Raw genomic sequence first — 23,435 nt, 5'->3', positions numbered from 1 at the left:
GAGGTAAGGGAGGACTCTGAAGTAGTGATTGCAGAGAGGAAAAACTGTCCTTAGAGCTGAAGGGAAAGGAAATAGTGAAGAAACTGAGATTCAGACCTCTGGGGAGCCAGTGTGAACATGTGTTGGAGAGTGCTTGCTGCCCGACCAGAGAACCACCTCTAGACAACACGGCCAGGACCCCTGCATACAGAGCCACTGGCCACTAAGTAGGAAAACAAAACACCAGAAGAGGCAAAAGTCCCCCCTCTCTCTTCCAGAGTTGCTGTGTGTCTCCAATGCCCTCTGTTGACAGGGCCTAACATCCAGTCCATTGGCCAGGGAGAAATGTAGTCTGTAGAATCCAGCCCCACCACAGAGGAGGGCAGAGAAAAATGGGTCTGTTGCCGACAAGCTATACATTACTAAGTGGCCCAAAAACACATACATTAAAAAAACCACACAGTACATTCATCTCCCCCTTTCTGAATCTTGCTGAGACAGCATCAGTGGGGGAGGGGCCGTTAGGCAGAAAAAAATTATGTAGTTTCAACCATTCTCCTGGTTTTTGGATTCTGGGGCTGTAAGAGTTGAATTAAGAGGTAAACAACAACAATCTTGAGGAAACTGGTTGGGAGCTGGGCAAATCACAAGCAAATTCAATCTGAATAAAGCTGCGGCTCAGTTCTGTTCCAGGTAAAACTGAATAACCTCTTGACAGAGGACAGGGCTTGCAGCTCTGGGACATAAACAAAACTGAGGACAAAATCATGCTCCACTCTCCACTATTTTTCTACACAATTCTTGCAGTACGATTAAAAAAAAAAAAGATATTCAAAGAAGCAGGAAAATGTTACTCATGATTGAGAAAAAAATATAGACAATAGGAACATATCCACAGGTAGCCCAGATATTGGAATTACCAGATAAACACTTTAAAATAACTATTATAAATATGTTCAATAATATAAGAAAAAGGATGGATATTTTAGGAGAGAAATGGAAACTCTAAAAATAAATAAAAACAAGTGGAAATTGAAATTTTAGAACAAAAAAATAAAATATAAGACAAAACATGTCTGAAAAAAACTAAAGAAGTCATAAATAAATCGAGAAATATACCATGTGTATGGATTATAAGACTCAATATTGGCCAAATTTCAATTCCCCCCAAAATGATTTATAGATTCAATACATTCCCAATCAGAATGCCAACAGGTTTACTACACTTATATAGAAATTTAAATGTAAATTATGAAATAATCTCGAAAAAGGAAAATAAAGTTGGAGGACTCACACTACCTGATTTTAACATTTATTATAAAATAAACCAAAGAGTTTGGTATTGGCATAAGTATAGACAAATATTTCAATGAAATAAAATAATGATCCAGAAAAAGACTCAAATTCATATGCTTAGTTGATTTTGATAACGGTGCCAAAGCAATTCAATAGAAACAAAGTCTTTTCAACAAATCGTCTTGGGATGACTGGATATCTATATGTGGGGAGAATGAATCTTGGACCTTATCTCACACCACACACAAGAATTAATTTGAGATGAATCATACACCTTAAGCTATAATAGGTAAAACCACAAAGCTTTTTAAATTAGAAGAAAACAGAAGAATACCTTCACTATCTTGGGGTGGGAAAAATTTCTAGGAGAGGGCACAAAAACTACTAATCACCAAATAAGAGGTTGCTATTTTGGACTTCATTAAAATTAAAAAAAAAAATCTGCTTATTATACTTTCAACAATAAAGATAAATTTTAAAAAGCTGCATATTAAAAGACACTATTTAAAGAGTAAACAGGCAAGTCACAGACTGGGACAAGAAGTTCTGCAGTTACTATATATTAGACAAAGGACTTGTATCCAAAACTTGTAATGAACTTCTACAGCTCAGTAATAAAAAAGGCAAACAACCCAATAAATACTTGGGCAAAAACTGGAACATACACTTTAAGCAGAAGACATACCAATGGCTACTATACACATAAAAAGGTGCTCATCACTATGACTACTCATCTAGGCCATGCAAGTTAAGTTCCACCCACTAGGCTGACAGCACCAGCGTTGGTAAGGACATGGAGCAACTGGCTGGTGGAGTGGAGACGGTGCAACCACCGGAAAATTGTTTGGCATATCCTTATAAAGTTCGACATAAACCTACCCTATGACCCAACAATTCCAATCCTAAATACTTACCCAAGAGAATGAAAACAGATGTCCATAAAAGACTTGTACATGGATGTTTCTAGCAGATTTATTCAAAATATCTTAAAAATGTAAACAATCCAAATGTCTATCAACAGGTGAATGGATTAACAGATTGTGGTGTGTTCATACAATGGGGTGGTTGGCAACCACAGAAGCTAGAAAGTGGCTTGAGACAGATTCTCAGATTCTCCCTCAGGGCCTCAAGAGGGAACCAACCCTGCTTGACTCTTTGATTTCAGACTTCTGGCCTCCTGAACTGCTAGACAATAAATTTCTGTCATTCTAAGCCACCAAGTTTGTGGCAATTAATTATGGCAGCACTAGGAAACTAATACACTCCTCAACCAGGTTATCAACGAATAAAGTTTCAAGTATTCAACCTTCTGTTTGGTGTACACGAGTAGATTTTAATCAATAAATGGAACAAAATGTGCTTTAAAATATATGCCTTTTCTTGTATACATTTGGATAACACATGAATGGGGTAAAGGTACATACACTTTGGCTACTTCCTACTGTTGTTTTCTAATGGAACAATAAATCCTGGAGACAGTTCTCTGTTAGCACATGGGGAAGGCTAGCTGCTCTGGAAGCAGGGAATTTGTCTTTCTAAAGACTGCACCATAGTGCAGGATATGGATTTACCATGATTTATTTTGCCAGTCCATTTCAATTAGATGAAGGTTTATTAAATGCCTCATCCTGAGCTCTTCAATTTAAATCTGTTCAATTCAATCCAATCCAGTGCAAACCTATTCAGCAAGCATCCACTGAGTGCTTTCTTTGTGCCGGTAACCGCTGTGACAACATTGGTTTCATCTTAATTGACTACCTCTGCCCCTCAGGCAAAGATGCTTCTTGAAAATCTATTATGAAATATAACAAGAAACTGATAATAAGACCATAGTAAAAGAGATTGAAGTTTGGGCTGGAGAAAATGTTTTTCTTTTCCTATACTGGCCTTCTTATTTTAATAGGCTCTAATGTCCTTACTAAATTGGGCTGCTTAGAATTGGGGATTTTCCCCAGAGAGAACGGTGCAACTCATCCTGTAAAGAAGCAACAGAAGTGATGAAAGCAGAAAGAATGGGACCCCACCTGGTTCCTAGGAGCAGGGAGGAGGCACCTAAAAGGCCTATCCTGCAATTGTTCGGCTGTGTTAAGTATTTGTTTTCTCATACGTTTCTCAATGATTTGTTCTGTGTCTTAAGCACACGCAGGGGGCTTTCTGTCCTGTAGAATAAATAGCCACAGGCTGTAACATGAGGTATCTTGTTCAGTTGGTCTTGCTGCTGATATAAGGAAGCACGTTAACTACTGCTTTCCCCCTTTTGATTAGACTGGATCTTAGACAATGAGGATTCTGAGGGATCGTCCTTTTAATCAACAATGTAATTTAAATTCTTGACGCAGTGTGAGAGTGGCCTTCACAGGAGATGGGGATGGTTGGGAGCCACCTCGGAGGCTGGCTGCTCTATCTTGGCTCTGCCTATGGTGCCCGGAGGAATAATCTGTTCCTTCTCCAGGATAATCCTTCAGTTATTTCAACTGTTCTACAAAGAAAAGTTTCCATATGCCTTTCTTGCCTCCTTTTGGATTCAATATTTACTTTAATTCCTGTCCCCAGAAACAAGTGCAAAACTCCAGATGTTCTGAGAACAAAGGGGTTATTGTTTCCCTTGATCTGGACACTATGCAATCTGTATCCCCATGAGCTTTTTGGTAACATGGCCCACACCATAGTCTAAAGAAGACTTGTCATGAACTAAAATTCCTACATCTTTTTCACCTAGGAAACCTTTCCTGGACATCTGTAAATGCCATTTCAACTATTCTATCTTTTTAAACTTTCATTTGATTGATTGGGATCATCCAACAAAAACATTTTGAATCTTAATTCTATAATAGGTAGCATTATCTGTCCCTCCCAGACTTGTGTCATCTGCTTATTTGATAGGCCTGCCTTCCAAATCTTCATAGACTTCATCAGGGAGACCACCTGCAGATCGGTGACCTTAGTAGTCATGCAACTTGGAACCTGGGTGGTGTCTCATTAGTTATGATTCTACCCCAGAGCAATATCCCTCTGCTCACATTTACTCTCTGCTCCATGAAATTATCTTGGGAAATTTTGTCAAATACTTGGTGGTAATCAAGACATACTTACAGCATTCCTTTGATTTCCAACCTGATTCCCACTCCCCTGCCCTGGTCCAGTAAATTCAGTTAGGTTAAGCCTTAAACTTTAAGGGAATTTGCTCCTGGGAGCCAGTGTTCTGATATTAGTGATTACACGCTCTTTTCCAAGAGCTTACCCATTTGTTTAACAACCAATCCTGTAACTGATGATTCATGTTCAGAATCCAACCTGTTTTGAAAATTGAGATTAAAATCTGCCCCTCTGTTCTTCCTGTCTTCTCTCTTTTCGATGATTTCTCAGAAATTTCCAACAGTTCTGAGACCCCATCTGCAAACTCCAGCTGTGCTGGAGGGGTATTTTGTGGAGCCTGGAGAGCTTTAAGCTCACCAAAGTGAGTAGCACCTTGGGCAGCCGTCCCATCTCTTATCATGTGTTCTGTCTGCTGCCTCCAGTTTGAGATCCTTCCCCTTTCTGCACTAAACAAAAAGGAATAGTCTCTGGGCAGTTCTGGCATCGTCACCTGTGGACACTCTAGTCTTCTCTAAGCAGTAGGCTAAAGCAGTCCTTGTTCTTGGTCTGAAAAATAAAACTTCACCCAACAACACACCCTTGCATTCTTTTTTTCTTTTTTTTAAAAATATAACTTTATTGATTTCAGAGAGAGGAAAGGAGAGGGAGAGAGAGAGATAGAAATATCAATGATGAGAGAGTCATTGATGGAGCCCACAACCCGGGCATGTGCCCTGACTGGGAATCAAACCCCGATCGCCTGAATCGTAGGTCGACGCTCAACCACAGAGCCAAACCCAGCCGGGTCACCCATGTATCTTTAATCCTCTTTGTCACAGACAGCTCCTCTGCCCTTTGATCTCCGCGGAGACTTTTCTCCCTGGCTCCTGCAGTGAGGCCGTGAGGTTCGTCCTTGACCAGGCAGGCCTGCTGGCTGCACGTGCTTTTCTGTTTGCGATTATCCTGAGCCCCTTTGTATCTCCAGGGCCTGGCGCAAATGCCTCACACCTAGTAAGTGTTCAATAAATATTCATATAGCTATGGATTTTTAAAAGGTAAACTTTGAAAGCTAATTAAGAATTGATTTAACTGCTGTTGCATGGCCTCAGGAGACCTTTGAGAATGGAGAAGATCTGGAAAATGATCCAGGAGGCATTTGCTAACTCACTGGGGCGGGACCAAGACAAAAGAGTCATTTTTTCCTTTTAACCTTTCCTTTAGCAATCAACAAGTGTATCATCGTATAGTTCCCCTCCCTCCCTCCCCCCCTCCCTCCCTCCCTCCCTCCCTCCCTCCCTCCCTCCCTCCCTCCCTCCCTCCCTCCCTCCCTCCCTCCCTCCCTTTCTTTTTACAAGTCAATCAAATCATATCTGCTGAGGACTCACTGTCTGTGAGAAGTCACAAGCTTTTACCCAGGCCAGATATGGCAGTAATAACATCTCAGACTGTCTCAGGGAGCATGCAAAACTGCTAGGCTTTGTGGTCTTGAGGAGTCAGCTTTTAAAATGTAACATCTCCCAGACAGAAACAAAAGCCCTGGGAGATGACACCCCTGGAATCTCAGCAGCTAGCACCTTGTTAACAAGGTGCCGGTGGAGAGAGGCTGCGCTGGGCATTGCTGTGCAAGCTCTGGCAAGACACAAGCCTTTCTGAGCCGTCGTCTGTGCAGAACTGACAGACTGTGTCTGTCTAATGGGGTTGCATAATAGACTTGCCTCAGAGGCTTGTAGTGAGAATTGAACAAAGTGATGTACGTGTGTCTATATGGTTCATTAGTTCATTTCTTTTTCATCCACTACTTGTTGCCTTATTGGCCCTGTGAGCTGGGCCCTATGTGTAACTGTGTCTACTAGGGACCACACCCGAAGCAGGAGGACACAGTGTGAGGGAAATCACTGACAAGGGCTGGAGGGGTTGGGAATCCTGCCTCAAGGGCTGTGCAGGGGGACCTGAAGATAAACTTTGCGGCTCTGGTGTGGGCTGGCAGGTCTGGGCCACAGAGGCTCTGTGGTTAGTGGCCAGTCCACCCTGTTGGACTGAGAGTGTGGTGTGATTGCTCCTCCTTCTCAGGTGACTTGCTAGTGTCACCAAACTCAGAGCCATCCTGGGAGACTGAGACTGAGAAGCCATGTGTTGACAACACAGATATGGAGAATACAGCTGGCGGGTGGTACTCGAGGAGATGCAATGACCTGTAGGTAGTCTGCGTTCATCCTCATGCCCCCAGTGGGCTCTGCACAGGGACTGGCACACAATAGGTGCCCAGAGAATATTCATTGGATGATAGAAGGGATGAGTGAGGGGAGAAAAGTCTGTTGCTGGCCAGCACTTCTCTTTTGGGCCTAAGAAGTTGCTTTTTGGCTCTGGTCTTGTGATATTGTGAAGGCTATGGGGCCACCAAGCTGTGTGGCCATAGGGATCACTGATCAGAGAAATAGTGACCTGCCCTCCCCCCTCCTCGCCCCTGGCATGTCCCTAGTGGGCTGATGCTGTGACTGCACCTAACAGGACAAGGAGAAGCCTTCAGGTTCCTCTGTGATCAGAAGCAAAGCAGGACTGCATTTGGTTTTCCTTCCTTTAAGTTCGAAAAACCACAGGGGAAAGTTTTCCTGCACTCCTTGTTCCAAACCCTCCTTCCCTTCACCCATTCTATCCCAACCCAGTGATAGCTTGCATTCCTAATATTTGAAGACCCTGGGATTTTTCTTTGTAAAATAAGGGGGAGAATGAGCCTGTGTGCATTGACTGCATGTAGGGATGATTGAGGGTGACAGCACCAGGCACCAGGTAACCCCCTTTCCTCTTGGCCTCATGGCTTCCTCAAGACCCCTGAAACCTCCCCGTGCTAGGTTGTCCATAGCAGCTCCTCCCTGCACTGCCTCCATGAAGCAGGCACAATCCAGCTGGGAGACAGGTCTATTGTGATGCTCTGCAGGAAGGGCTGAGGGACATGGCGTTTTCTGGATGCATTTGGGTGTATTTCTTTAGCTTGGTAAATAAAGGTAAGTGATTTTGTATCGTGTTGTCTTTGGGGGCTCTACAGACAAGGTGGTTGGGAAATAGAGTTCCTATTAACTCTATTCTTTTCAGAGGGAACAAAAGATGAGAATTATTTGTTCAGGAACAGCAGCAATTTATGTCACACAAGGCTCAACAGATTGCAATGGGCTCTCATGGTCATTTTCTCATTGGATCCTCAAGGCAGCCTGGTGACATGACCCTGGCAAGTACTGGTGTCTCCATTTGATAGGTCAGGACACTGGTGCCCAGGAGTCACACTGCTACTCTGCTTACTTCTCACTGCTGCTCAAAGCCACTCTCCTGATCCTTGCTTACTGGCTCCTGATCACTTTCTCCTCCCACTGGCCCCTCGACCACAAAAACATGGTCTTTGTCTATTAGGGAAGCAAAAATTTCAGCTATCAAACATGGAGAAACAAAACCAGTTTCAAGATAACCGTGCACTTTCTCTTGACTTTCATCTCCAAAATGCATCTCTCCTTGACTTGCCCAAGAAGGGAAGGCATTGGTTCCTGGGTTGTTTTCTGCTGGTTTCTGTATCGGGTCCAAGGTAGTGTACCTTTCTTAGACAGTGAGTTCTTCCAAGGCAAACACTGAGTTGCTGGTCTCTTTACATAGTGCTAGAGAGTGCCTTAGATACTTCAAGGTTTTGCGAAGAGTGTCATAATGAAGAGAGCATAGTCACACATTTCTCTACGTCAATCTAAACAATCATGTGCCTGAAAATTTGTGTGAAAATGTTTGTGCTGGAAACATTGCTACCTAAAGAAGCCTTGGGTGAATTCCTTGAGGGAATTCACAAATTCCCAAGACTGTTGAATGGTTTTGCACTGTGAGAGTTATTGACTTAGCGGAGATTTGTGTTCTTTGAATCTCATTGTTTTAATGTTAAAGCTTTGAGACTATTTCTTAGCAAAGTATTTTAAAGGCATTTAGGTGCATATAGGTGTATAATTGGTTTATATCACAAATAATCATCTTGAAAAGAGACTTTCTTTGTAGGTAAAGACTGAGCCAGAAACAACCAAAACACCAAACCACCAGTGCTTTCTCAAAACTAAATGTGAAGTATAAATAGAGAACAAAACAGGAAATAGTGGTTTGCAAAAAAAGAAATACTTGTAGCTGCCAGAAAAAAAGTGGCTTTCCTTACAGTGTAGAATGTGAGTTCAGAGACTGACAGAGAGTCCCTGACTTCACCTCTTAGCAGAGACAAACATCTTCCAGTAAGCATTGCCTTTAATAATCTTTAAAAATATGTGGATCACCCTGTATGCCATAGGCACTGACTAAGGAAGTGTGTTTGTTCTTCTGTCCACCCAGTCAACAGCTGCTCAGTGAATTGCTTGGGTTGCTTTACACCACCTAAGCTTTCACTCTGCAAATGCACACAACCATGGTGCGTGAGGAGTGCCGCACCCATGGACTGGGTGGTGATTTGTAGTCCTTTCAGTGTCCAGAGCACCTGCCATCCTGCCTCCCACATGCTGGTGCAGCCGGCCCTGGCTGACCAGTCTGCAGATGGCCAGGCAGCTCACTCATTCTCCCTAGAGTCAGAGAGGGTAGATTAAGCTGATTTATTTGTTTTTATTTTTTGAATACACACAAAATACAAAAGGTAGGAAATAGCATGCAGAGAAAAGTCCCTTTCACTTTCCAGCCCCTAGAACCCCAGTCCTTGCTGCCTACCTCCAAGAAGATTGCTCCCGTTTTTAAACACTCCCAGAGATGTTTTATGCATCTGAGCATAGACACATGCATACGTGCGTACGCATCTGTAGAGTGTACCTTCCTCATGACAGCACGCCATCCATGCTGCAGTGTAAACTTAAACATTGATCTTGAAGAGCATTTGCTCTCACTTTTCTTGGCTATGATTCTGCCTACCACAGACATGGCAGAGAGCATCTTATCTCTTCCCTCCTCCAGATTCCTTCTCACAACGCATGGGTTTGCGTGTAGGCATGTCCCCAGGTGTGGCCACAGATAGATAGAGTCCATGTTTTGAGACAGCAGGAAAGAGGAAATTTCCCAAGAAGGCTTTCTTACAAGCTCCCCATTCTGCCGGGCCATTAACTGACCTGCCTAAAGGGCGGGCAGATGCCATTCTTTTCCATGTATGTCTGTCCGGGTCTAACTAGGAAATCTCTTTAGCATTGAAGACACTAGGAATTTAATGCCAGGAGATGGTCATATGGTGATGAAAGAGCCCAAACAGGAACCTGGATAATTAGCCAGAGTCCCTGCAGTTGCAACCACCCCTAGGTTAGAGGCGTAGAGGGAGAAGGTGGTCTAGTAGAAGGCAGGGCCCGGTCACCCAACAGGACCACGTGGCTCCCCAGGAGGAACTAACAAAGCAAAGAGAGAGTCTGATAGCTTCCCTTGTCTTACCTATGCCTACCCCACCTTCCAAACTCAGACCAGCACCTCCCTTTGGGCAAACCCAGCTAGCAACCAGCATCACAGAAACCTTGGAAGACAGCTTGGGGGTAGCTCCTTTCACACGGAGAACTGCAGGGGCAAGGTGAGGGATGGAGCTGAGGGAGACAAGCCCACAGCCAGCCCACAGAGTCTCTCGAAGCTGTCTTCTGGAAGGATGTCACCTGAAGGGGAAGGCCTGTCAGTGTGGCAGACACGATTTAAAGAGAAGGGCGGACTCCTGAAACAAGGAGCTGGCAGCCTGTCCCTCCCTGGCTTGGCCCCTGCTTTCTCTTGCTCTCTGAAGACCACGGCCTGAGGAGTAGCTCCAGGCCAGTGGGCCCAGGTGGCGATGCTGGAGTCAGAAACAGCTTCTCTCTTCTTCCTGTGCTGGCTGAGGGGACTGGCAGGTCCCAGCAAATAGGTCGACTTAGGGGACAGCTGGACAGCTGCTGGGCCAGTGAATTATTCATTCTTCTGTGGTGTGCCCGTCCCCCACACTTTCAGATGTTGTAACGTCTTTCCGAACCCTGCAGGCTGTAGTGGGTGTTTCCCCCACTTCACTATACATATTCTCTGCTCCTGGTTTATTGTATCTTTCCTCCTTCCCCTTAAATATATGAGTCTTGGCTCTCTACCACCCTGGCTGCTTTAACATCTCAAACAACGTGTAGCAAAAAGGGAAAGAAGACTTAATCATCAGAAATACCAGAGAAGACTTCTTTCTATGCTTAAACATATGCAGATTTATCTATATCTATATACATAAAATACAAGGTGTCTCCCCAAAATGTATACACATTTAACAGCTGATAGCTCAATTGATGTTTTTTTCCTTTCAGATTTAATCCATTGGAATTAATAGTTATTCAAAGTATGTATACATTTTGGAAGGACACCTTATATGACTAGAATCATGCTATATATACTATTTTGCAGTCTTCATTTATGCATGATTGTATGTATATACACACATATATACTTAAAATTAAAAGTATTCCATTTTATGAATGTGAAATAATTTACTAAACCAAGGCTATTTTGAGAGATATTTTGCTTGCTTCCAGTATTTCACTATTATAATTAATATGCAAAGAATATTCTTGGCCATATATCTTTGTGTTGTTCCCAGATTATCTTCTTAGGAGAAATCCTTAGGAATAATACAGCTGGATCAGGAAGTGTGCATCTGTAAATTTTTAAAGTGATTTTCAAATTGTCCTCCAGAAAGGTTAGCTGATTTCTACGCCTACCAACAGTAAATAGGAGTGCCTGTTCCTCTCTCCCTTACCAACAGAGTATTGTCAGAGCTATTCACACTTACCAGTCTGAGAGCCACAAATGATTCTCAATTTACCTTTGGAGGGGTTTCCCAGTAAAGTTTAGAATCTTTTCTTGTGATAATTTACCATTTATTTCTGTTTCCTCTCTTCTTCTTTCCCTCTTTCTCTCTCTCTCACTCATTTTTTGTCAATTATGTTTTTTGCCCATTTTTAAATTATAGTGCTTATTTTCATTTTAATAATTTGAAGAAATTCTTGTGTTAACCTTTTGTTGGTCCATGTGTAGCAAATAGTTTCCTCAGATTTTCATTTATTTTCTATCTTTTTCATTTTTTACTTGCGCAATATGAAAACATTTGAGTTCTATGAGGTCATGTCTATCAGTCTTTCCATCATACTTAGATTTCCCAAGTTTTCCATTAAAATTAGAAAGTCTGTCACCGTCTCAAGAGTATAAAAATACAGTCTGGTAGCTGCAGGACTGCCCAGACCAGGGTGTAGGGATTGTTTCTATAATCTTTCCCAACTCTTTCTGCAGCCTTTTGAACAAGAGTCTTTCATTTCCATTGTTAGGTACCTCTAAATCTCAGAAATTAATTTTACTACCTAACATCACCCCTGAGTTAAAGTCAAAATCTCTGTCGCATTTGTCACATTCCTGAACATTCCAGGAACTCTGACCCCTAAGCTCATGTACCAGCTGTGTTCTCTGGGTTGGACATGGGCACCAAGCTCTTGCTGAAAGATTTGGGCAACTCTGCTTGAGAAGCTCATTATTAGTATTTTTAATGCTAAGAATATTATAGTATATGGAGTATCTGCTTGGAAGAAAGGATTTGTACACGATGAACAGTTACCCAGAGTCCCACCGTCTTTGCCATTGCTAACATTTTAGTGCATGTCTTTTTACTTTTTCACCGTAAACATTTTTACATAATTGAGATCTTTTTATGTGCAATTTGTGTGATGCTTTTTCACTCAACCTCATGCTATTAAGATTATTTTTAAAGGCATTTAACTAGTTGATTGTTTTATTCTGTAGATAAATCAACTATTTCCCTATTGCTTGTTATTTGGGGTTCAGTATATCCATTTTATTTTTGAAATTCTAAATCAAGTTAAAATAAATATTTCTGTATGTAAACCTCTGTCCACAATTTGATTGAGGGATATAATTGGCTTTATTTTTATTTATTTATTTTAAAAATATATATCTTTATTGATTTCAGAGAGAGGAAGGGAGAGGGAGAGAGAAACATTAATGATGAGAGAGTCATTGATCGGCTGCCTTCTGCACGCCCCCGACTGGGTACCAAGCCCGCAACCCGGGCATGTGCCCTGACCAGGAATCGAACCCCTATCGCCTGGATCCCAGGTCGATGCTCAACCGCTGAGCCACGCCCGGCCGGGCCATAATTGGCTTTAATACAATTGATTTGTACGGTTAGATTTCTTCCCTGGGAAAAATGAAACCCAACCAAAGGGAAGGGATTGAGTGTGAGAGAATGGTGTGTTTGCTTAATACTATTATTGCATCAGCTCAAAGTTGAACTAACTGGGGAAACAGGCACAAACAGATAAAGTTGTCTTGTTGCTGGTGACACTGTCAATCGTGTTTGGAGCTGGGTCTCAAAGGTACACCTAGCCAGTGTCTTTCCTACTTCACTAGAGTCCCACGGAAATTCGCTCTCCCTGAGATTATACTGGGAGCTCGACAGCACCGTAAAAGCTCCTGGTGGCGCCTGGCTCTCTCCTATTCGGTCTTTTCCGCCACGAAGGGGTAATATGGCCAAAATCACCAAACTGGATTCATGTTTGCCTTGCAAACCAAACACACACTTCTGTTTTTGTTTTGCTTTGTGTCTGGCCCAATTCTCAGCGCCTCTTCTGCCTGCGAACGATTTGCCACATCCCTCTGTAAGACTGGCGCCAGCAGAAATGCAGTCCCAGAGGACCCCCGGGAGGAAGCGAGGCCGACCCCCGCTGCACCCCACGCCCGTGCGGATGGCGGTCCATAACCTTTATTCCGCCTCGCCTGGTCCCTTACCAGCAGTGAAGATCCCGAAGAAAAGAGGGCGGAAACCCGGGTACAAGGTACGGCCCCCCCATCTCCTTCCTCCACAGCGGGTGGGCTGGGCTGGGGGCCTGGGCGGGACTGAGGGAAGGGGGAGCTGGGGAGGGACCGGGCAGTGCGTTCCCGTCCGTGGGGCTGGGGACCCGCGCCCGTTGTTCCTGCAGGGCACACAGTGCAGGCTGGTGCCTCGTGTGCGTTTTTACAAGCAGAGAGAGCAAATTGCACCAGATGGGCAAAGTTGTAAGGCGAGCAGATTTTAGGGTCAGAGCTAAACACACATTATTCAGCCTCGCATCTAAATGAATGTTTCAGACGCTGAGCTGTCCCCGGACTGTGCCTTTTGGGGCGGCTCTTGAAACCACTTTCCAGAACTCATTCGTCATTCACTTTAGTAGAAGCAGATGATGATCCTGTGACATTTAAGCTATTAACGCGAGCAGGCGAGTGTCGAAGGACCTAGAAGAGTTTTCCCAAATAGAGCCTCAACCAGGGGACTCATCCCGAAAATGCTGGGTGTTAATTCATAGTTTCCTGCTTATAAAAGGTTCTCGCGTCATTTGGCTCCACCAAGGCTTACCCCGCAAAGTTAAAATCTCGTGACCCTTTTAAAAATTAATGCTTTGGAGAGGCTCAGGGTGGAGAGTAAATCCTCCGATCGCGTAAAGCAACCCAGACCCGAGAATTAGCTTCTCCTCTAAGATGCTTTTGAAGGCACTACTGCAGAGGAACGAGCGCTTGTTCCCCACCAGCCTTTCAGGCATCAGAAAATGAGCTTCAGAAGTTGTCCTTCATTCACTTGTCTTGAAATAAAGAGCTTATGTTTCCATCTTGAGATCTGAATGCTCAAACCAAAATGCAAATTGCCAATTAACTCCCATAGATTTAGGAAAATGTATGGAAATTATTTCAGGTCAGCAGAAAGGCGAAGCTTCCGGAAGCATTGGTTATGAATTCAGCCTTTATTCCTCTTGTTCTCTGCAGTTCTTCCAACTGCTGGAAAATGAAAATGGCAGGTGGGGGTGGGAAGTGACTCAAAGTTATTTGGGGGCTGTTGGTTTTAGTAAAAGTTCTTAGGTAAAGTCTTTTGTCACTGCTCATTTTTCTAACACAGAGAGTTTCCTTTTCCTCATGGGCACAGCAGCTTCAGAATTGTGTCTCTGAAGCTGACACAGGGCGGGTCTCCCTGATCAGCTACCTGTGCGGTGGCCGGGGTCTGGGAATTGCATCTGGAAGGCTGGAGCCAGGCAGCCTTTCTGTTTATAGAGCCAGGGAGCCAATCCAGGAGCTGAAGAAACACACTGAAAACTTTTCTATTCTGTCTGGCCTTTCTCCTACTCCCCTGGGAGCTGTGACCCAAGAATGAAAATTACTGACAGACACAGCATTTCTGGAGCCAGGAAAAATGGAAATTCACTCCATGGAATGAACCCGACTTTGCAATTTTCCTGTCTCCTACAAAGGGCAGTTTCAGTGCTCCTAATACTCAGACACCTCAGGGCAAGAAGAAAGTTTTGGGGATGCTAAGCAGACCTGCAGGCCCTGCACGAAGCAGGCAGGTCTCATACCCATGCCTCACAGGGTTTCTTTTTGGGGACAACCGGCCACAGTTCTTCCTTGAGTCCACCTCCCATATATTTGGGAAAATGTGTGGGAATTATTTCAGACCAGCAGCGCCCAGACAACTCTCCAAGTGTGCAAGTCGAGGAGAACGGCTCTAAGCCTGGTGCCAGTCCGCATGAAGTTCCTGCCCAGCCATGACATGAGAGAAATAACCGTTTGAAAGGCTTTATAAAGCCAAAATGATTCCACTTAAAGGATTATCCTTTATCCTTTCTTCTTTATTATCCTACTATTTTGGTGTTAAAGTTTATTTTATTTTATTAAGTGTTGTACATTGTAAGGATTTGCTAATTTTTAAAAAGTCCTATTTGGCAAAATAAAGTTAGCAAACTGCAGTCTCTCCAGTTTTATTTTAACAGTTTCTTAGACCCTGAAGCCCCATTTACCATTAACAAAAGGGTTTTAATTATGGAGAAGCCAGCAAGGAAACTGTACAGTTTCATTCCATTGACCAAATAACCACTAATTTGGCAATTTTAACAACCTGGGACACAGTTGGTGCCAGAAGTTGCTAAAAACGCTGAGCCAGCAAAATAAGATATTACTTGGTCTACTCTTAGAGATCTCAGATTTTATTACTGAGAAAATGCTTTCAAGCCCTCCCTCAGAGTTCATCTACTGTAGACACATTTCTTACAAGCTCGATTATACCCTTTTATTAACAGCCTTAGAGCTGAAGGGGAAGATATGTGGGGGGAAAAGACTGCACATGTAGCTGGATGCTGAGGGGATAATAGTAGTTCTATGATAATATATTAATAACACAGAACAATAAAATATGCAATAGTATTAATATTATAAAATAATAAATAACATAATTTTGTCATATTGATAATAACATTATGATATATTTATACTGACAATATTATAATAAACTAAGGACCTGAGCCTTTGGCAGACTTGTCCCCGGGAGGTTCTGAGGACATCTGCTGTGCTGACTGTATTACAGGGCTAAGCTGGTTGATGCCGTCACTTCTTGCCTGGTGCTGTCCCAATCTGCTCTGTAAATCACTGTGTTCCTGCACATGCGGAAACTCTCTCTGGTCCAAGTAGGGGACAAGCTTCTCCTTTAAGACTAATCACACAGGCAGTGACATTTAACCCCTTCTCTGGGTCTTGAGAATAACACGGGTGAATTATAGGCAGAAAAGGGAGAGTTCAACTGGCAGTCAGATGTCAGTGCTCCAGAGTTCATAGGTCGTACCTCCTCCCAGGGCCCATCTGGGCACCTTTCTCTTGGCCCTGGCCGACAGCCACATTGCTGGGGCACCCTTATTGCTGTGAGAGCAACATTTTGTGGTCTTACTGCCCCATTCTAGTCCAAGTCAAAGGAAGCAAACACTTCTGAAGAGCCTACTCTGACTGCCATGCAGAGAGTGATCTTCCTCAACAAACAGAATCTTTACATCTCGTTTGCTGCACTTGCTATTGACTTAGGTCTTTTGTTCAGAGACTCCCCAAGGTCAACAGGTAGATTCTGTGACAAAAAAGACCATCGGAGTGTTTTTAAAGAGATAAAGAGAAAGGGTCTGCACCAAGGACAAACCCTAGCTCCCATTCTGTAGACAGATGACTCAACGTCTCCACATGTGGGATTTTCAGTTTCTGTGTCTTTATGATTAGAATTATGATTTAAGCAGGAAAAAAAGTACTGGATTTTTAAGATAGCCACTTGTCTACATAATAATAATAATTAATACTAATTGCAATGTTATGTAACATTTATTGAGCACTTCTGTGTTTGTGGCGCTAGGCCAAAGAACTTTATGCGTGTTTTCTTATTTGATCCTTGATAGTTTGACAGTAAAGGGAGCCAGAAAAGCTGCGGGAATTGGCACGACTCAATCATCCCCCACAGCCTGAGGCCACTTATTGTCAGGCCAGCAGCCCTGACAATAGATGCTTCCACAATCTCTTTGTATTATTGTTCAGAATAGTAATTATGCTTCCTGATTCAAAAAAGAGCAAATTGTGTTCTGTCTGCTATGTTTTAATGAGTTAGAAAAGTGTAACATGTTCTAGAAAGAATTTCATCCCTGAAATACTAAAAACAAAAGGTTAAAATGTTCTAAAATGCTGGTAATTATATTACTCAGGACACAAAGTCAGCTGCTGTAATGGTGGCTTAAAGATGATAGAAGCTAATAATTTCTCTCTCATGTTAAAGTCTGGGAAGACAATTTGGTGCTGATACGATGGCTTGATGGTGTTGGGGACCCAGGCTCCTTCTATATTGTTACTCTGCTATCTTAACACAAAGTCCATACTTCATGCTCTAAAATGGTTCCTCTAGTTCCCACTATCCCAGTAGTCCAGCCAGCAGAATAGGACAAAGTTAGTGGAGACATGTTTTTCCTCTTTAAGGGCCCAGCCGTCCAAGTTGCACTTTGCATCTCACTGGCCAGAACTTAGTTACTTGGCCTCACTTAGCTCCAAGGAAGATGGGAAAATGTAGTGTTGGGTGACCAGGTGATGAGCTAAAATTCAGGGATTCCATTATTAAAGGAATAGGGAGCATGGATATTTGGGAATACCCAACAGCTTCACCTAAGTACTTAAAGGGCAGTCTTCTGTTACAGGAAATTTTACTTTAAAGAAAAGTAATTTTATAATGAACATGGATAAACACAGTTTGTTTTGTTCTCCTTTTCTTATTGTCATCTTCCCCCTCACCCCAAAGTATGTGCTCTTGGCACTGTATAATAAGAAGTCAAGTTCTCAAAAATCTCAAGAGAATGTTCAAATTTAAGAAGAAAGGGTTTTGTTTGTTTCAACACTTGTTTGAAGCTTCTTTCTAAAATGTGTTTTCATTATAAATGTTGAATTGGCTTCAATGCTTCTTTGATTATCCAGATCTTATATTGCCTTAGAATCATATACTGTACATGAGCACTAAATGTAGCTTAATAGTAGGCAAGGAAAGACTGGATATCTAATAACTTCCTGTGCCTATTTTCAAGTCCCTCTCTTGCGGATGGTAGGTATGGTGTTCCACCTGTGGTCCATGGTGGAAAATGATTTCGCAAACACAGGCTGGGCAGGGGGCAGGGCATTCCCTCTGGCTGAACATTGTGCAGCAGCACAGTGGGCAGGGGCTGTCTCTCCTTTGGACTTCTGTTGCCCCCCAGCCCCTACCCCAGGGCTGGAGCAGGGGTCAGGGTGGAGGTTCAGCAGTAGGTCAGGGGCAGTGTATGCTAGCAAATGTTTCCAGCATTTTGAGTGTAGCTCCCATGTGAATGTTAGTTGATATTTCCATGGATGTTAAGGAGTGAGACAAACATAAACAGTGAAGTCACATGTTGGAACTTCTTTCATCTGTCAAGGATGTAAGTGACATCTTTGCTGAATTGGATAATAGTTTTGAACTCAAAAAATATTTCAGTTTTTTGTGCTATTTACAGTGTAACAGCTATAGACAAGGCACACTTTTAAGTTTGTGTTTTTAACATTTTCTTAAATCTATAAATCAGCAAAATAATAAATTCAGCCCTAATTTGTAGCATTTGTCAATTTCCAAGGTTTAAATATTCCCAATATGGTCAATTTCATCACCAATGTGACATTGCAATGTGATTTTGGGAAAAGATATGCAGCAACACACCCATCTGTATTTCCAGGTTTCCATGCAGATGCAATAGTAGAATAATTGGTAAATGTTGAGCTTTGAGTATCTATTACCTTTGTTTTTAATATACTTTAGTTAATACTCCAAGTATATATACATTCATTTTTAATAATGGCTGTGTTTAACAATCAACTTGCAATATTACTGAAAATCTAATAATCATCTCTGTGGACCCATATGAGCTGGCTCCGGGTCTCTCTGCTCTGAGTTCTGCACATAATGCCTGTCACTGGATGTCCATGTCCCCTCTTCATAGCTCTACAGGGCTGACTGCTTTGACCCCGTGCCTGCTGAGACATAGAACTTGGCCCCCTAACCAGTTTCTGTAAGAAACCTGATCACACCAAGCATTTCTTGAAATGTGTGGTCTTTATGAAAGATTGCTGGGGTCACAAGACACAGTGAACAGGACTCCACTAAATAATTCTCACAGATAGATCTGGTTTTTGAATTCTTCTTTATCCGGTGATGGTTTTTTTGGTGTGTGTTTTTTTCTTTCCCCTTTTCTTCCTTCTTTCTCTGAATACCTGTGGAGTACTGGCTTCATTTTCTCCTCTTTTGGCTTCCTTCTGTCAGGAGGAAATTAAACCATTCTTCCCAGCCCCATCTGCTGTGGAGCAGCAACACCCTCTCCTTCGCCCCTTCCCCTTTCCCCCCTGTACCTCACCAGCTTCAGCGACTCTCAGGGCCCAGAGGAGAATCTGAACCCAACACAGAGTTGGTGGGAAAAAGCTCCAGCATTCACACCCTATCCCTCCCCCCTATTTGCACCTCTGAAAGGCACAAAGGTGCTGGACCATTCCCCACCCACATCCAAGCATCCCCTCTGTCTTCACTGTGATGCAGGCAGTATGTTGTATTGGGGTAATTTATTTTTCTAGGGAAGTTTTAATGCAAAGATCTTTCAAATAGGATCTCGGATTTGACTGAGGGGCATGTTGCCCAAGGAGGCCTCAAGGCCAAAGGATAATGGTCCCTCCTTCCCTTGGATGTTTAATCTCTCCCCCAGATGCAGGGGAAAAAAGGTATGTGTAGATTCAGAAACAGGCTGACTCCTAGGAATGGAATTAGGTCATCCGCTACAAACTTCTTGTTGTTGGATTGGATTTGCATTTCCAACAGGCAGGTTTTTAGACTAAAGTCTGAGGTTAAACACTGCGAGGTATTCAGTTTTCCCTAACTCTGCTCCCCACAGCATCTTCTCAAACCCTGAGAGAGTTTTGTATGAAGAAAGAGAGTCTAAAGGAGGAATCCCCAAGGAAAGCCATAGGCAGGGACATGGACAATGCTGTCCTTATCACATAGGCAGGGGGAGAGGAAAGAAGGGAGGGAGAGCATGATTTAAAAAAAAAGTCTGGTATATTAGTTCCCTAGGGCTGCTGTAACAATAAAAGGACAAACTGGGGGGGGGGGGGGGGGTCTTGGCCAACAGAAATGTATTGTTTCACAGTTCCAGAGGCTAGACATCTGAGATCGAGGTGTTGGCTGGGCTGGTTCCTCCTGAGGGCTGTGAGGGAGACTGTCCCAGGCTTGTCTCCAAGCTTCTGGTGGCCTCAGGTGTTCCTTGGCTCCATAGGTGGTGTTCTCCCTGTGTCTTCTCACTGCCTTTCCTCTGTGTGTGTCTGTCTCTGTATGTAAATTTCCCCTTTTTATAAGAACAACTGTCCTATTGGGTTAAGGCCCACTTTAATGACCAGCTTCACTTGGTCATCTGCAAACATCCTATTTCCAAAAAGGATCACACTCACAGGTACTGGCGTTAGTACTTCAACAGCTTTTTGGAAGACACATTTCAACCCATAGTGTCCAGTATAATAGTTTTTGTCTTTTAACTAGACATTTAGTCCATTTGTGTTTATAGAAATGACTGGTAAGTTTGGGTTTAAATCTATATCTTATTTTGTGTATTCTGTTTGTCCCACTCATTCTATGTTCCTTTTACCTTTCTTTTTTGCCTGCTTCAATACTTTTTAATTTAATTTTTTCCCTACTCATTGAAAGTTATGCACTATGTTTTCTATGGTATTATTGATTGCTCTAGAAAGTGCAGCAAGCTTACTTACTAGTGTTTTTATAAAGTTAACCCTACTGTTACTTCTTCTTAGATAATACAAAGACTTTAGGACATTTTAACCCCATTTGTCTTCCCACTTGTATATGATTGTTGTCACACATTTTAATTCTTTTACTTCTTTAATTTATCAAGACATTATTATTATTATTTTTTAGAATGTATACTTTTATTGATTTCAGAGAGAAGAAGGGAGAGGGAGAAAGAGATAAAAATGTCAATGATGAGAGAGTCATTGATCGGCTGCCTCCCGCACTCCCCAAGCTGGGGATCGAACCCCCAACCCAGGCATGTGCTGTGACCAGGAAATGAACCGAGATCTTCTGGATCGTAGGTCGATGCTCAACCGCTGAGCCATGCAGGCTGGTCCATAATTATTTTTATATAGTCATTTTCATTTAAATTCACAGTGTATTTACCACTTAAAATTTTTTTAGTTTCTTTTGCATATCAGACCCTTCTACCTGGGATCACTTTCCATTTGCCTGAAGTACATCTTTTAAATGTCCCTTTAATATAGGTCCTCTAGTGATGACTTCTCTAGCTTTTTTTGTCTGGTAGTATCTTTATTTTAATTTTTGGAAAAGAATATTTTTTCTGGGTGTAGAATTCTAGGTTGTCAGTTATTCCCTTGCAGCACATTGAAGGTATTCCATTTGTTAAAATTTCTTATATTTGCTCTGTCTTTTAACCTCTCCTCCATAGTTTCTATGTATTTGTCTCTATGCTCCTTTTTGGAGGTGACTTGTTGGTATTGACATTACCAACCAGTCATCTCCTCCTTAATCCATAAGAGCAAATGTCAGCTCCTCATTTGTGACTTCAAGTGAGCCCTTCAAGGTGGCTGCTTCTCACTAGCAAAGAATGTACTCCTGTCCACACTCAGGCTGTCTTTGACAGTCTCTGCTGCAGGAAATAAACACGGAGCAGTATGTTAGCCCTTGGAGAAATAGCTCCTGCTCTCTTTTCCAGAAGGATTCAGTGATCTTTGTGAGCAGAAAGCTCCGCAGAGGAGATGAGCTGCAAGATCAGTCTCTGGGTGGCTGTTGGGAAAGCACTGTCTACAGGATTCTAGGGAGCACAGGGGCTCATGCTGGGAACTGGCCCCCATCCTGCATCCTGCACTCAGAGGGCTTATAGGCATCAACTATTCATTCCTCTGTGTGTTCCCACTGGCGGACACAGCCATTTCTTGAGTGACTCCACTGTAAGGGTGGAGTGCAAAGATGACCTTTGAGTGTGACCCCAAATGTGAATCTTGAACATAGACTTGAATCTGGAGTTCAGCCCCCCAAGCTGCACAGTAGAAAGGTGTGGAAACCATGGTTAACTGCCATCCAGGAAATACTCTGGGAGGGTGTAGAGTGCAATTCCAGATTTTCATTGACCAAATGGGCTCTCTTTGCAGCTCAAGTCTCGGGTTCTCATGACTCCTTTGGCCCTCTCACCTCCGAGGAGTACGCCAGAGCCTGACCTCAGTTCCATCCCTCAGGATGCAGCCACCATCCCCAGCTTGGTGATCCCACAGGATCTAACAGGTAGGTCAAGTGAATGAACTCCAAGGCTGTGATGGCCTGCCTATCACCTAAGCTTTACTTTGTGAATTAGAGAGCTACCACCGAAATAGCTCAAGTAAAGGATTTAGTGTGTTAGCCAACAGCAGATAGGATGACCAGGTTCTCTGAAAACACTAGTTTGAATGTTTCACAGCTTGGATTATTTGAAACTTGGTTTTCAATGCGTCTTGGGTTTAGGCGCTTGCCTTGTGTGTGGGGGGGACTGGAAAGAGTAGTTGGTGGCTCAGTTTTTTCTTTCCAGAGCCAGGTTTACTTTGCACCAATAGTGAGCCTGCTCACCTTGAAGAGTTTCCACCTCTGTGTTTGTACTTCCATATCTCCTAAGTATCTTCCTCTCCCTTAATCCCTCCCAGCCACCTTCTAATCCAGTCTAAGCAGCATGCAGCCCAGTGTCTCTCAAGGAGTATCCACCAGCCAACCATTCCATCATAGGAGTAACAACAATCAGATTGTCACATGCACGTGCATGCATACACTCGGTCCCCCCTCATCACCACTGCCCTCTCCTGCCCCTCCTAAATTCCTTCATTCTCCTCTTAGGTGAAGACTAAACTTGTTAAAATGGCCAACAAGGCCCTGTAAGTTCCCTCCTCCTGTGACCCAGCCCATTGCTCTCCTTAGTCCCTAGGATCGCCCCCCATCCCCACGGGATCTTAGCACAGTCTCTTCCCTCCATCTGGAATGATCTTCCCTCTGGTCACCCGACTTCTCCCTTGTATCTCGGCTCAGGCATACCTCCTCCTTCATCGGCTTCTTGCCAGGGTCCTCAGGGAGTCTCTCTGAGGAGGAAAGCAGCCGTTCTCAGGCTTGGGGACAGTGGTTGTGGCCAGGGGCTATCTTCCATCTGGGATCCAGGACACTTCATGAGCCTGTGTCCTGAAGGCCTCTCTCAGGGCTCTCCCAGCACCAATCAGTGTTTCTCACAGCTGAGGTCCCACATCAGCCCCTGTGACTCTCTGAGTAGGTATGCCTCCACTCTGGGCCCTAAGCTCTGTGAAGCCAGGACCTCGTCGGTTTGGTTCACGATCTTCTCCATAAGGCCTAGCACAGTGTCTGGCATGAAGATCTCTTATTAATTGTATTTCCTTAATCACCTGGGATGAGTAGAAGAGAGGCAGCCTGGTAGAGTGAAAGGAGCATTGGCCTTGACCTCAGAAAGGCTTGAGTCCAAATCCCTGCTGCACCACTAATTACAGTCGCTCTGAGCCTCCCACCAACCATCTGAAGACGCAGTTTCTTCATCAGTAAAGAAGGAGTAGTGCCTGTTCCATGGCTTGTCTTAAGAATGAAACAAGAGAAAATATATAAAGTGCCTGGAATATAATATGTGATTAGTAAAAACTAATTTTCTTCACCTTTGTTGTTACTGTTCAATAGCCCTACTGGTCTCTTCTTA

The 23,435-nt window shown here is 43.3% G+C and overlaps 1 protein-coding gene across 1 annotated transcript in view; it reads left to right on the top strand.

Moving 5' to 3' along the window:
• The window catches only part of SCML4 (Scm polycomb group protein like 4), a 70,890-nt gene that overhangs the window by 16,837 nt on the left and 30,618 nt on the right, over positions 1-23,435 (top strand). Inside the window, exons 2-3 of the mRNA XM_081141145.1 lie at positions 12,952-13,166; positions 21,871-22,000. Of these exons, the coding sequence (XP_080997271.1) occupies positions 13,011-13,166; positions 21,871-22,000 (286 nt within the window). The 5' untranslated portion in view covers positions 12,952-13,010. The remainder of the gene's footprint in view (positions 1-12,951; positions 13,167-21,870; positions 22,001-23,435) is intronic.

Source organism: Miniopterus schreibersii (genome assembly GCF_964146895.1).
Source record: "Miniopterus schreibersii genome assembly, chromosome: 6".
NCBI classification, from domain to species: domain Eukaryota; kingdom Metazoa; phylum Chordata; class Mammalia; order Chiroptera; family Miniopteridae; genus Miniopterus; species Miniopterus schreibersii.
Note: the sequence above shows the minus strand (reverse complement) of the source record. Positions and strands in the feature narration are given on the sequence as shown.